General features: G+C 38.5%; 1 protein-coding gene across 5 annotated transcripts in view; it reads left to right on the forward strand.

Moving 5' to 3' along the window:
* Nucleotides 1-12,678, forward strand: part of elavl4 (ELAV like neuron-specific RNA binding protein 4) — an 86,745-nt gene that overhangs the window by 52,733 nt on the left and 21,334 nt on the right. For all 5 annotated transcript variants that reach the window (XM_074667673.1, XM_074667677.1, XM_074667674.1 and 2 more), the window contains one exon: nucleotides 6,158-6,310. In XM_074667673.1, coding sequence (XP_074523774.1) covers nucleotides 6,158-6,310 — 153 coding nt within the window. The remainder of the gene's footprint in view (nucleotides 1-6,157; nucleotides 6,311-12,678) is intronic.

The following is a 12,678-nucleotide window of genomic DNA, read 5'->3' on the forward strand; positions in this document are numbered from 1 at the left end:
TTTGGTGGTTGTCATTGAGGTAAGAGAGGTATACCTCTGCCAACATTATTCTGTTCCACCTCCAAGACTGAAAATAGACCTAAAAGCAGTGAATTTGGCACACAGTCTACATCAACACATCCTCCTTCATCGTCCCCTCGGCTCTGTGCATGCTGATATGTTGTGGCTTGTAAACTGAGCCATAATCTGTTAGTCTGTGTTAATCCCTGGATTTTGCTTTCTGCCATCTGATCTGATGTAATCTAATCTAATATCATGGGATTAGCCTGTATTTGTGAATGGGCAATCCCTGTGAGAATCCCTCCATTCACTGCACAATGTTGGACTGCACTGCCTGACCTGGCCTTGGTTCAGAAAAGCATCCAGCATCGAGTAAGGACAGAGAGAAGGTGATGGTCAGAGTGTTCTGGTATTTTGTTTTCCCAACACCAGTCACTCATTAATGACTGCTCTTTTTCTACCGGTGCGATGAAATAAATACCTATAAAACTAGAAAAGCACTCAGAGAGCGCAGACCTCTGCCAAGCATATTGTGATTGTCACGCAGTCCTACTTTAATGTTATACTCCCTTTCAGCAGACTGTCTGCTACAATTTGGTGTCAGTTGCATGTTTGTACGATTATTTGTTACCTGAGAGTGTTCAAAATTATGATGACCCAGTACATATTTCATATTCGGGATCTTAGTACCCAGAATATTTCCAGGACCTGGATCATACTTTTACATCTGTCAGAAATTATGGTGACTTTGTCTTGTGTTGTTTCGCAAAGCAATCCAACCATTTATTGTGGAGTTATATCAGCATATGGTGAAAACAGCCCTATCTCACAATGATAAAGAATCCTTTAAAAAAGTCCTGGATCCAGACGGTGATCCAGATCACCTCCAAAATTTAATCACTTCTTCCTTATCCCATTTTGATCATTTCCTGAACATTTCATCAAAATCCGTTTGTTACTTTATGAGTTATGTTGTTCACAGACAGACAGACGGTCAAACACACAGACCTCTGGAAAAGACAAACTCTCCCAAAAACATAACCTCCTTGGCGGAGGTAAGAATAAATAAACACATCCTTTATTGGCAAAAAAACCTCTTGATTGCTGACAGTTTTCTGCCTTTAAACTCATACACCCTTGTAGACAATTAGATAATTGCTAACATGAATCTACCTTTGACTCACACATTCTTTGCAAAACGCTGTTGATGTTTCTGACATGATAATTTACCTTACCGTAAAAAAAAAAAAACAAAGTCAGTGCACATGGCTTCCTTCAATCAGAAAGGTGCTTTAACTTTCTTTCCTCTTACCCTTGGTGTGTGCTGTTACAAATGGGCTGATGACTGAACGTGTCAGTGATCGGCAGCTTAACATTAGTGGTGTTAGCTCTTAGCCTGCAGGAGTCTGTAGCTGTAAACTTAGCCTTACAACACAAGCTCCTCCACACAGACACCACGGTCCCTGAACTCATGCCTGGTTTATGGTTTGCAGTTTTATCAGTTGTTGCCTCACACAACACATGATGCACAAGCACCCAGTGCATGGATCAGCTGCATGTTCTCAAATGTGCTCCGCTGAGAAGTGGCAGATGCAGTTTCTCCAATGATGTTGGGTTTTTTGTGACAAACTATTTTACGTTAAAGAGCTCTTTTTGATTGAAAAAAAAGAGTTCAGATTTGTCATACTGCTTGTTTTAATTATTATAGAAGTGTCAATGTATATGCAGTGAGGGAAAATGAGGATGTGAAACATTTTTGAGATGAATGGCAATATTTGTGCCTTAAAGATGCACAGTAACTGTCCAAAGAAGAGCTAGAAAAGTCTTTTTTTTTTGGTTTAAGTTGATCTGAAAATGATCCAGTGGAGCAAATACCTAATCTGATCCAAACTCTAAGATTTGTGATTCATTTCACCGCCAACATGGACACAGAGGCTGTTTTGTTGCAGAAGCTTGAAACGGTTGAAGGTCACTTGTACAGTGTGAAATTCTTCTGGTCTTTATTGAATATAGCATCCTGCACTCACAAGATTTCAGTCTCACACTCTCCTGACACAAGAGATTGCCTTAAGTCGTTCCTGAGATAAAGGCAGCCTTGGTAATGACAGAAGACAACTCTGCATCTCTGTCTGGCGCTATCTCTGTTTCACACTTGATTTCCTTCCTCCCACTACCCTCTTTTCCTTGCTTTCTCTCTCCATAACAGACCGAAATACCCTTAAGGTAACAAGGTAAATTAAAAGGCAGCACGGTAATTTCAAAATGAAGTTTGGCACTCTTTCATGTCACACCCTTCCCACTCTCTGCCGCTACACTCGTGTCGAAAAGACTTGGCCCACAGATTCACATCCTCTGAGGCGATGTATCGCTCAGTAGTGTGTTTGAGTTGGTTTTACTCCTGCCGTTTCCTACACCATGACACCCCAGATTTAGTCAGCGATGCTGCTTCCTTCACAAGATGTGAGGAAAAGCAGCATGCCAAAGGTGAGAGGATCTCACAGTGACATGCATGCACATAATCTCACACACTTTTCCCCACTTTCATGGGTGCACACACACGCACACACACGCACACACACACACACAATCCTCACATGCTATACACCACTTGTACACAGTACCGCTCACAGCTTGAGGAGGTGTTGATGGATTAGACATCTGGAGTTGGCTGACAAGGGGAAGAAATGAGGGGAGAGCTGCACAGAGGAGAAAAGAGGAGAAAAAGGGGCAGAATCTGGAAAAGAGAGAAAGGTTTAGTGAGGCAGCATGCAGGAAGGAAGCTGAGGACAAGATCCAGGCTGCAAAGAGCAGCAAGAGGCAGACAGGAAGAGGGAAACACAGGAGCTGAGCAGAGATGCCAAAGAGGAAGATGTGTAAAAGAAAAGTGAGACATGGAGAAAGCCAGCTGTTCCCAATCCTGTTCTTCCACAGTTTGAGTTCAGCAGGATTTCCATGCTGCTGCCGGAGAATATGACTGCATATCCACCATATCTGCCTGACTTTAACCCTATTTGATAGCTTATGTCTCCACATGTCAGAGGTAATGAAAGTACAGCTAAGGAAAGCTGCTCCTGTCAGCAGCAGCAGTAATGGGATTTGCGCAACTTTTGCCTGAGCAAAACTGGTTCAGTGTATGAGGATGTTCAGGACAATGTTTGAGAAGTGAAAGTTCAGTGGTAGAGAGCTATGGCTTGGTGCACAGTACATTGTACAGTTCCAGCCAGATGACATTCATACGCTGAATAAACGCTGTATAGGAATATGATGAAGTGAAAAATGGCACGTTTCAGTCAAAGGTGTTTCTGAATATGTCTGGAAATGAGGAGGAGGAGCAGCCTGTCACTATAAGAGCTGAGGGAAATTGTGCGGGTGAGTTTTTGAAAAAATCCATTGTATGCGCAAAAAAATATTGTGAGGGTATTTGTTTAAAACAAAAGAAAAAGTTTAATCTGATGGTGGTCACAGCACAACAAATAACTCCAACCTTTTCCCTTCTCAAGTTCATGTTGCTATTTAACAACTCTATGAGCAATTTAGTCCATCAAATAAAAAATTGTCTTGAACATTTCATTTCTATGTTTAAACATAAACAATTAACATTAACTACCTGCTGTGAGCTGGCTCCTGTATGTTCCATAGACTGTGTAATGAATGGACGTAGTTTCTGTGACGTTACCCGTCTGTTTCTAACACTGAGTTTTGAAGCCAGTGGTTGACAGGGGCCTTATTGGAAACCAGCAGGTTTCTAGCCTCCACACAGACAGCGATTGGGCCTGTCAACCAGCTGAGCTCTCTAATTAGGCAAACTTGCAATCTTAATTTCTTTTAAACTGCTGAGTTAGAAAAAGAAACCCCCACCCTGTGCTGTCAGAGAATTCACACATGAGACATTTTTTTGTAGCAGGCTGTAAATATGTTTATCTCTGCTGTAAAAATGGCTCATTTGTTTTAGATTTTTTGGCTTGGTGTGAATGTGGCTGTCTATACTTCTACATCCAGCTTCAAGCGGACTCTTTAGGAACTGTAGATTTTAGCACTTCTTCATTGTCTCATATTTTTAAATCAGAGGTTGCTGCTTGGTATATACTTATCGAACACATCAGATTCATTTTGGGCTTTTCCTGATTATTTAACCACTGATAGTTTTAATTTTCTCATCATCTACCCTCTTCTTTCATCTTTGATTTCCTGTCTTGGGTATTCTTACTTTAACTCTGGCTGACTGTGAACTTTCAGTCTCAGCTTTTCTTGGTATTCCCTGTTTCTTTTATTGCGTTCTGCAACAAACAGATCCTGCCTGGTTACCTTTCCTAAAGTAAATAAATGGAGGTTCACAATGAAATGTTTATTTAGGTAAAAAGTCATAAAACTATTAAATGTTGCAACTACATCCATAAATGATTTAAGTCATTTGGAATACAAACATTAAGAAAATTTGGTAGACCTCCACATGGAAGAAATACACTATGACTTGCAAGTATTAAAAATATAAAAGTATGGAAGCTGTATTACTATTCACAGTTACAAAAATTTAATCCAAGCTTGCATTAAGAATATTTTGTATGTTTTTGTCAACACCATCAAACTATGTCGCCACCGCCAGACAGAAAATATGACGTTGTTGACAAAAACAACCTCTTTTGCACAACATCAATGTGTTACCCACATTAGATGTTTTGTTTTCCCTAAGTTGCTAGATAACTTTGGCCTCAACTGAAAACAAAAGCATATATGTTAAAAATATAAATAATATTTTCTTTACTAAAGTGACGGTGTTGACATATCATGGTCATGACAGTGAAAACATCAGTAAATATGTGAACATTACAGGAAAATAGAAAAACATTACAGCAGTTTCTGTGAACTTGGAGAATTTGGAATATGAGGAGGAGGGAAAAGGGGTCTTCAGGAATAAAGCTGACCAAGTGATAATCTGATTTCATTGCTTTTTGATAAATATCAGACGGGGTTGAAGAAAATTTAGGGCACATTTTCAGAAATCATAAAATACGTTAAAATATTGTTGAATATTCACTGCTGTGTGACTTAAAGATACTTTCAATTCTACTCTTTCATCTGGCATCTATGTTAATTATTTTTAATATTTTTTGACAATTTTATAACACATTAAAATGATAAAATGTTGTCTGAGGTCAACAGGTTATTTGGGCCCTGGGTTTTCATATGATCATATAATTTACCAAAATAAAAACAAAAATATGAAAAAAATGTTATATTGGTGCAAAAAGTCCTCCGATGATCAAATGAATGCTATAAATTGTATAATTTAATTCACTTTCACTAAGTTTGAACTTTTCTTAATAGGTTATGTTCTGGCCAGAGTTTCAAGAATCAGTGATGTGTATTTGGAGCTGTCTTAACTTGCATAAAAAAAGAATCAGAAGGCATTCTTCAGCAAACCACTTACTCTGTCAATTATCTTTATCTTTCAGTAATTCTGCATAATGACACTAAAATATGAAAATCTACAGGGTTGGTATCAACTTAAAAGCAAAAAGACATTTATTTATTTATCATTTCACTAAAATTTTATTAACATTTACGGGTCTAGACCTGTAAATGTTTTTGTAAAGTGTCTTGAGATAACGTTTGTTATGATTTGGCGCTATACAAATAAAGATTGATTGATTGATTGATTGATTGATTGATTGATTGATTGATTGATTGATTGATTGATTGACTGATAATGTGCTAACAGCACATATGTTATGTATACATTTTTGTCTCATAACAAAAACATCTGAAGATACAAAAAAAATACACGGTAACCTTTTGTGTATTAACAAGCAACTCAGTGGATTTCTGTCAAAGTCAGAATATTAACTGTGTCCCCTTGGCATGCTGGGCTTTCCTTTCAGGGAGCTCAGAGTTTCCTTGGATCCCCCCAGTAAAAGTCTCTCCAGCGTTCTCAGTCTTTTCCTGACAACAGTAATCCCCATGGCAAGGTGTACTGGGAGATCTGATTGCAATTTTTCTCCTGCGACTCCAATGACCCGCTCCTATCCACTGCCCATCTAAAACACAACCACATCTACACACCTCACATTTTCTTGTTTTGATTAATCCTCCAGGATGGTCATACTGAAGCTTTAACTCTGTTATAATAACACTAATATCTTGTGTTTTCTCCCCACAGGTGTCGTATGCACGGCCCAGTTCAGCCTCCATCCGTGATGCTAACTTGTATGTGAGTGGCCTGCCTAAAACTATGACTCAGAAGGAGCTGGAGCAGCTCTTCTCTCAGTATGGACGCATCATTACCTCCCGTATCCTCGTCGACCAGGTCACAGGTATCCATGGGGCAGCACCTCCTCCCTTTTCACACTTTCATACAGACAAACAAACCAACCAAACAAATGAAGTGCTTTCTCTGACCCTGTAACAGATTGAGATTTTGTTTGTTGCTTCATCACAGCTATTTAAACGGGGATTTTTCTTAGATATATATATATATATACAACCATTTTTCAGCTGGTGCACAAGAAGCAATTAAATATTATCAAAAACAATCTGATTAACTCTGTGCGCTTGATTTATTATGACAGATATCTGGTTTCACTGTTGTTCTTAAACTAATTTTGGCCACATAACCTCGCACAATAGTCTTCTACACATGGCACGGGAAGTTGACCTGAAATGACAATCTTTTGAACCACAGCCCCATCTGAGAACGCCATGGTAAACACAGTGATTACATGAAAAGCACAAGCTGTGAAATATACATGCTCAATTACACATTTCACTACATCCAAAACACAGGAATGAATCACATCAGCCCACTGTGCTGCAGAAGAACCCCTCCAGCATGTCTCTCAGATCCATTTCAGGGGTTATGTGTGTGTGTGTGCCTACAGGCTGCAACCTGCTCCAGTGTTATGTGCAATGTGTACTGATGAAGCAGAAAGGGAGCAGCATGCTGTAAGCTACACTCATTTGCCTAAGCAGAATAAATCACTGCTGGCGTTCAAGTGCACGCTTGTCTGTAGACACTGAGTAGACAAGGAGCGAGGCTGAGAGGAGACAGGAAAGGGAACAAAGAAGAAGAGACAGAGGGTGAGTGTAGACAAAAGGGTGAAGGAGAAATTTGAAAGGAAAGGAGAGAATGACTACAAACATGAAGGGAGCAGTGAGGATGCTTAACAATGGGGAGAGGTGAAGAAATAGGGAGGTTTTAATTATCATTAATGCTCAGTTAAAGTTGGCTCCTTACTGACGATGTGATTTTACAAATATTCTTGACAACATGCTTCTCACACCCAGGGGAGACCCAAAAAATACTTTTGTCACACATTGCACATCAAGACCACAGAAAATATCTGCTCACCCACTGCCACATGCACCGTGCTGAATTTAAGCTCCAGTGCTCTGGCTACATGCCATGAATAAAACACATCTTATCACAGGTGGTATGAGTCACAGGAAGGGAAGAATTTGATGCATTTTTCATGTGTTTTTCTCCATTTATATCTAGATAAAGCATAGTAAATAAAAAGAATGCTGAGATCCAACAAAACTTAACTGATGTGGATGGGGTTTGTATAAGAATTTGTTTTACATCTTTAGATTCAGAGCTGATACTCAAAGGTTTAATCATCACACACTTCACCCTTGAATAAGCATAGATAATTTAACTCTGATGTCCTGTCCAAATGCAGATTTCAGGTATTTCAACCTTAAGGAGATGCTGATTGTACAGCACAGGCACTTAAATCTTGTTTTTACAGCAAATTAACTTGAGTCAAAATGTGGTATCAAAATGATTCAGATAGTACGCCACACATGATTATTTTATTTAGAATAAATACTTTGGAGAAATTCTCAAAAAGTAGCACTTGTGATTTCAAAAATGTATAACCACACAAAATGTTTTTTTTTATACTAAAGGTAATCTTTTTCCCAGATTAACAAAGTTTCTTCTGTTTTATGTTATTTGTTGAAAATTGAATGGATGATAAGTATAAACAGATGACTTTAATATGGCATCTAATCACATTAGATTGATTAAAGATCAGCCTACCTCTTCCCACTAACATTACTCTATAAAGATCTTGTCATGTTTGCTTCATTACACTATAGGGATGGGATTCGAAAACCTGTTCCTGTTGAGAATCAATAAGAAATGTTTCAATCCATCGTTATTTTATCGTTAGCATTTGTGCTTAACGATTCCCTTATCAATTCTTTACTTTGTGCTCGAGCCGCCGGGCCTTATGTAGACTAGTCTGCTGCAGCTACCTTAGCTTAGCAGTAAGATAACATTTCCCAAGAAAACTCTGATTCAGGATTTTCAGCTTGAAGTTTTACTGAAGAACTGACTTCATAAAGAAATGTACATTACTCTCTCTCTCTCAGGAGATTCATATTCAGTAAATTTGAAATGGTTTTAATCACCTTATTTACCAAAATAACAAAATAGTGTAAGCTTGATGCTTACGTATATGGGAAACTGCATTGATATGCTAGCAGTTAGCATACATCAGTATAACTTCAGCTTCAGAATAGAATTTCAACTTTCATCACAGAAACATATCACATCAACTCTTTGTAAAAAATACTGAGAATTTCAAATATCAAAAGCAAACAGGCAGCTGAAAGGCTCATGGCTGACTTTATAACTATAGAAAGCTTCCAAACAACTTAAACCATTGCTATAACCACTTTGAGACACTAGATGGCCTACTTGAATTATTAATATATCACAACACAGTACATCAACGTCACATTGTGTGCAATTTTTACCTGTTTCTGTATAATTATGTCCAGAAATATCCAGACTCAGGAACCAATAATATTCTATTCACTTACAGTATAAACGCAATCAAATGTTGACACAGAAAAACAGTAAAGCTACTTTTTGTACCAAGAAAATTCACAACAGGAATTGATAAGGGAATCGATAAAGAATCAGATCGATAAGCAGAATCGATAAAGGCATCGGTGCTGACAAAAACTTATTAACTCCCATCCCTATTCCACTACAAAAAGAGTGTGTCAGCTATGTAGCAAAATTCCAGTGTTTTTGAACTACTGCCATTGTTAGCAGACAGTTTTCTTTTGTAGCACATCGTCAGTAGATTTATCACTGGTCAGTACTCTTTCTCACACATAGAACAGGAAGTGTTGGAACAATATGACCCCGCTAACACCCTCTGCTACAGTAATTGCCGTCCTCGCCATGAACCTACCAACTGTTTAAGCATGAACTGAAATACACAAAGATCTACTATCGTCTACACACAGACTCAAACACAGACTCAAATGATACTAATATGAGAGAGGGAGAAAGAGAGATGTTCTGCAAGGTGTCTCCAGGGGGATAAGGATCAGCAGGAGAAATGTTAATGATTAATTAGATGTTAGACTTGCTGGTGATTAAAAACATGGAGGACTTTAGAGCGGCCCTGAGAATAGTATGCAGGCATCATTGACTCATCTATTTCTTCTCTCTGTTACTGTACAGCACACACACACACATACACCCACACACTCAGTGCCATTAGGAGAGACATGGGCTGCAAATTAAAACTCTCCTGTGACTGTTAAAAATGTAAGCACAGAACAAGAAGAGAGAGGCAGGAAAGAGGGAGAAATGGGGAAACAGGCAAATTTGTGGAATATCAGACTAGTCGGTGGAGCTAAAGTTGCGTGCAGCGTTATGGAAGCATCAATGTTTTTATCAATATTCTGAAAAAGTCCCTTACGGAGAAGAAAATCTATGTTTTATTACCGATGAGTTTATGTGTTGTCAGTTCAGTCCAGCAATGTGTCTGTATGTCGTGTTACATTTGTCCTTCATTGCCAGGAAGTAAGGTCCCAGCTCATCAGTGGCTCACGTCACGAGCGCGCCCACATTCATTGAATTAAAGATGTAATGAGTGTTTGAAATCCATCTTACCCAGTGATTCATTGTTTCTACAGAAACATCACCCAAACACGATGGACAAAAGGCGATCCAATTCTCAGATAGCAACACATAGTAACAGTGCATTCATAAAAATGCTACGTGGTTGTTTAAATGATGGATGCTCTCCAGTGACCAGTACCAGATGGGCCAATGATCCCCATCTCCTCCCCTGCTAAATTGGGAACATGAAGTCTGTTCTCCAAATGACCTCCTCATCAGCAGGATGCACCCTGCAGTCACTCTTCTGTTCACGAGAACGAGAAGGAACTTTGAAAACATCACAGTTAGCTTCATTCACAGTCAGAGGCGGCTGAAACAAACACCACTAAACTGCCAAATTGCCCAAGAGACTCAGGGAGAGAACACAGCATCAAATTCACAAGGATATCTCTCTGTCTCTTCCTCTCTCTTCTGCCTCTTCACTCCCCTTTTCTGTCAATTGATTCCCCAGAAATGGATAAACATATTTTTTCTCTTTACTAGTGCAAACAGTGCATGCTCATTTTCCCTTAGTTTGTTTTAGACCTGCAGGAAAGACAGCGGGTTCTGGCAGCTGGTTTAAATTTGCACAGATATAAGAGAAAATATAGGATCGCTTGTCCATTTTGACTTCCTCACTGACCTGTGCTCGAGCAGATGTCTCTGCTTATCTGATCATTGAACACTAACACAATTGATCTTCATCCTCAGCTTTTGCAAACTCTCATGTGAAACCAAATCGCTGCTTGGTGTGTGTAAGGACTGGCAGAGAAAAGGCTGATGCTGGTGCCTTCATGTGGGATGGAAGGAAGCAATGGGAAGGATTCCCATGATAACAAGTCATGAGTGCTCACAGCACCATGCAAGTAAAGACAGTGATTGCCAGTATCACTTATAACAAATTACAAGTTCTTTGGCATTGAGCTAAGCTGTCTGATAGGCACATTGCTCCTGATCAAAATAGCATTAAATTAAAGTGGAGTTACCTTGAAATTTTGCTGATATGAGGCAACCATGTTTGAAGCTTTTCAGACCTTTTGGTGTTATTTACTGCCAAGCTGTATTCTGGATATTAAGGCTGTCAGAAAAAATCTCAGATTTTCTCCTCCAGTACAACAAAGAAACACTGCATTGTTTGCTAAGTTTGGTGCTGCATTACAAACATGCTGCCTGAAGCACACGATGTGCCTTTTAAAGTTGAGATTATGTTTATGGAGGTATTGGTAGTCTGCTCATGTCGTGTTTGGTTGCACATTTTTATTTGCACTCGGTGATCAACACAGGAACAGTTACTGACTGTTTGAGGCTATAAAAAATTGATTAAGTTTACATGCAACCATAGTCACTTCTGCCAAAATAGTCTGAAGATTACTTGCTTTGTGACTCACTCCTTGAAGATTTTACTGGAGCTATCGCAGTATAACTAAAACACCACTTTGGCCTGATAATTTAAGGAGAAAGCCAAAAATCACACAGCTCTTATCCCTTGTAGTTTACTATTTTTAGATGAAAGAATGTGAAACAGCAAGAGAGACATGAGCAAATTGAAGAGAGTCTAGAGTGTCCCCAGGAAAAGCCAGTTAGAAGTTCACAGGTGCATCGCATTATGACTTTATTCTGCAACATTCTTATAATAGTGACATAGAGTTTAATCAAGATGCATGGTATTCACTATCCTGTATACAAAGATTTCACTTTTGAGACTTTTTAAAAAATTTTCAAATAATGGACACTCTGCTTTGCTACTTTTAGATGCAAGAGCTATAGTCAAATTTAGGGATGTAAATCAACTTAACGTGCTTAACGATTTGCTTACCAATTCTTTACATTGTGCCAGAGCCGCCGGGCCTTACATCTACTAGTCTGCTGCAGCTATCTTAGCTTAGCAGTTAGATAACGTTTCCCAAGAAAACTCTGATTCAGATTTTCAGCTTGAAGTTTTGCTGAAGAACTGACTTCATAAAGAAATGTACATTACTCTCTCTCAGGAGATTCATATTCAGTACATTTGAAATGGTTTTAATCAAATTTACCAAAATAACAAAATAGTGTAAGCTTGATGCTTACGTATATGGGAAACTGCATTGATATGCTAGCAGTTAGCATACATCAGTATAACTTCAGCTTCAGAATAGAATTTCAACTTTTATCACAGAGACATATTACATCAACTCTTTGTAAAAAAAATACTGAGAATTTCAAATATCAAAAGCTAACAGGCTAATGAAAGGCTCATGGCTGACTTCATAACTACAGAAAGGTTCCAAACAACTTAAACCATTGCTATAACCACTTTGAAACACTAGATGGCCTACTTGAATTATTAATATATCACAACACAGTACATCACCGTCACATTGTGTGCAATTTTTACCTGTTTCTGTATAATCATGCCCAGAAGTATCCAGACTCAGGGACCAACTACATTTTATTCACTTACAGTATAAACTCAATTAAATGTTGTTGACACAGAAAACCTGTAAAGCTACTTTTTGTACCAAGAAAATTCACAACAGGAATTGATAAGGCAATCAATAAAGAATCAGATCGATAAGGGCATTGGTGTCATGACAAAAACTTATTAATTCCCATCCCCAGTCAAATTTAACAAAGTATTAAATGTCACATGACAGTGGTTACATGTAGCACCATGTTTTGGTCTTTTTTGTTTTCTCTTCCAAGTTGATTTCTTAGAACTTAATAAAAAAAAAGATATTACCATCTTAATGTATGTAATGGTTTGAATGGAACTGAATACTAAACATCAAAACCAA

Source organism: Halichoeres trimaculatus, unplaced genomic scaffold (genome assembly GCF_033239565.1).
Source record: "Halichoeres trimaculatus isolate MK-OKI-2021-1 unplaced genomic scaffold, fHalTri1.1 fHalTri1_scaffold_4, whole genome shotgun sequence".
NCBI classification, from domain to species: Eukaryota; Metazoa; Chordata; class Actinopteri; order Labriformes; family Labridae; genus Halichoeres; species Halichoeres trimaculatus.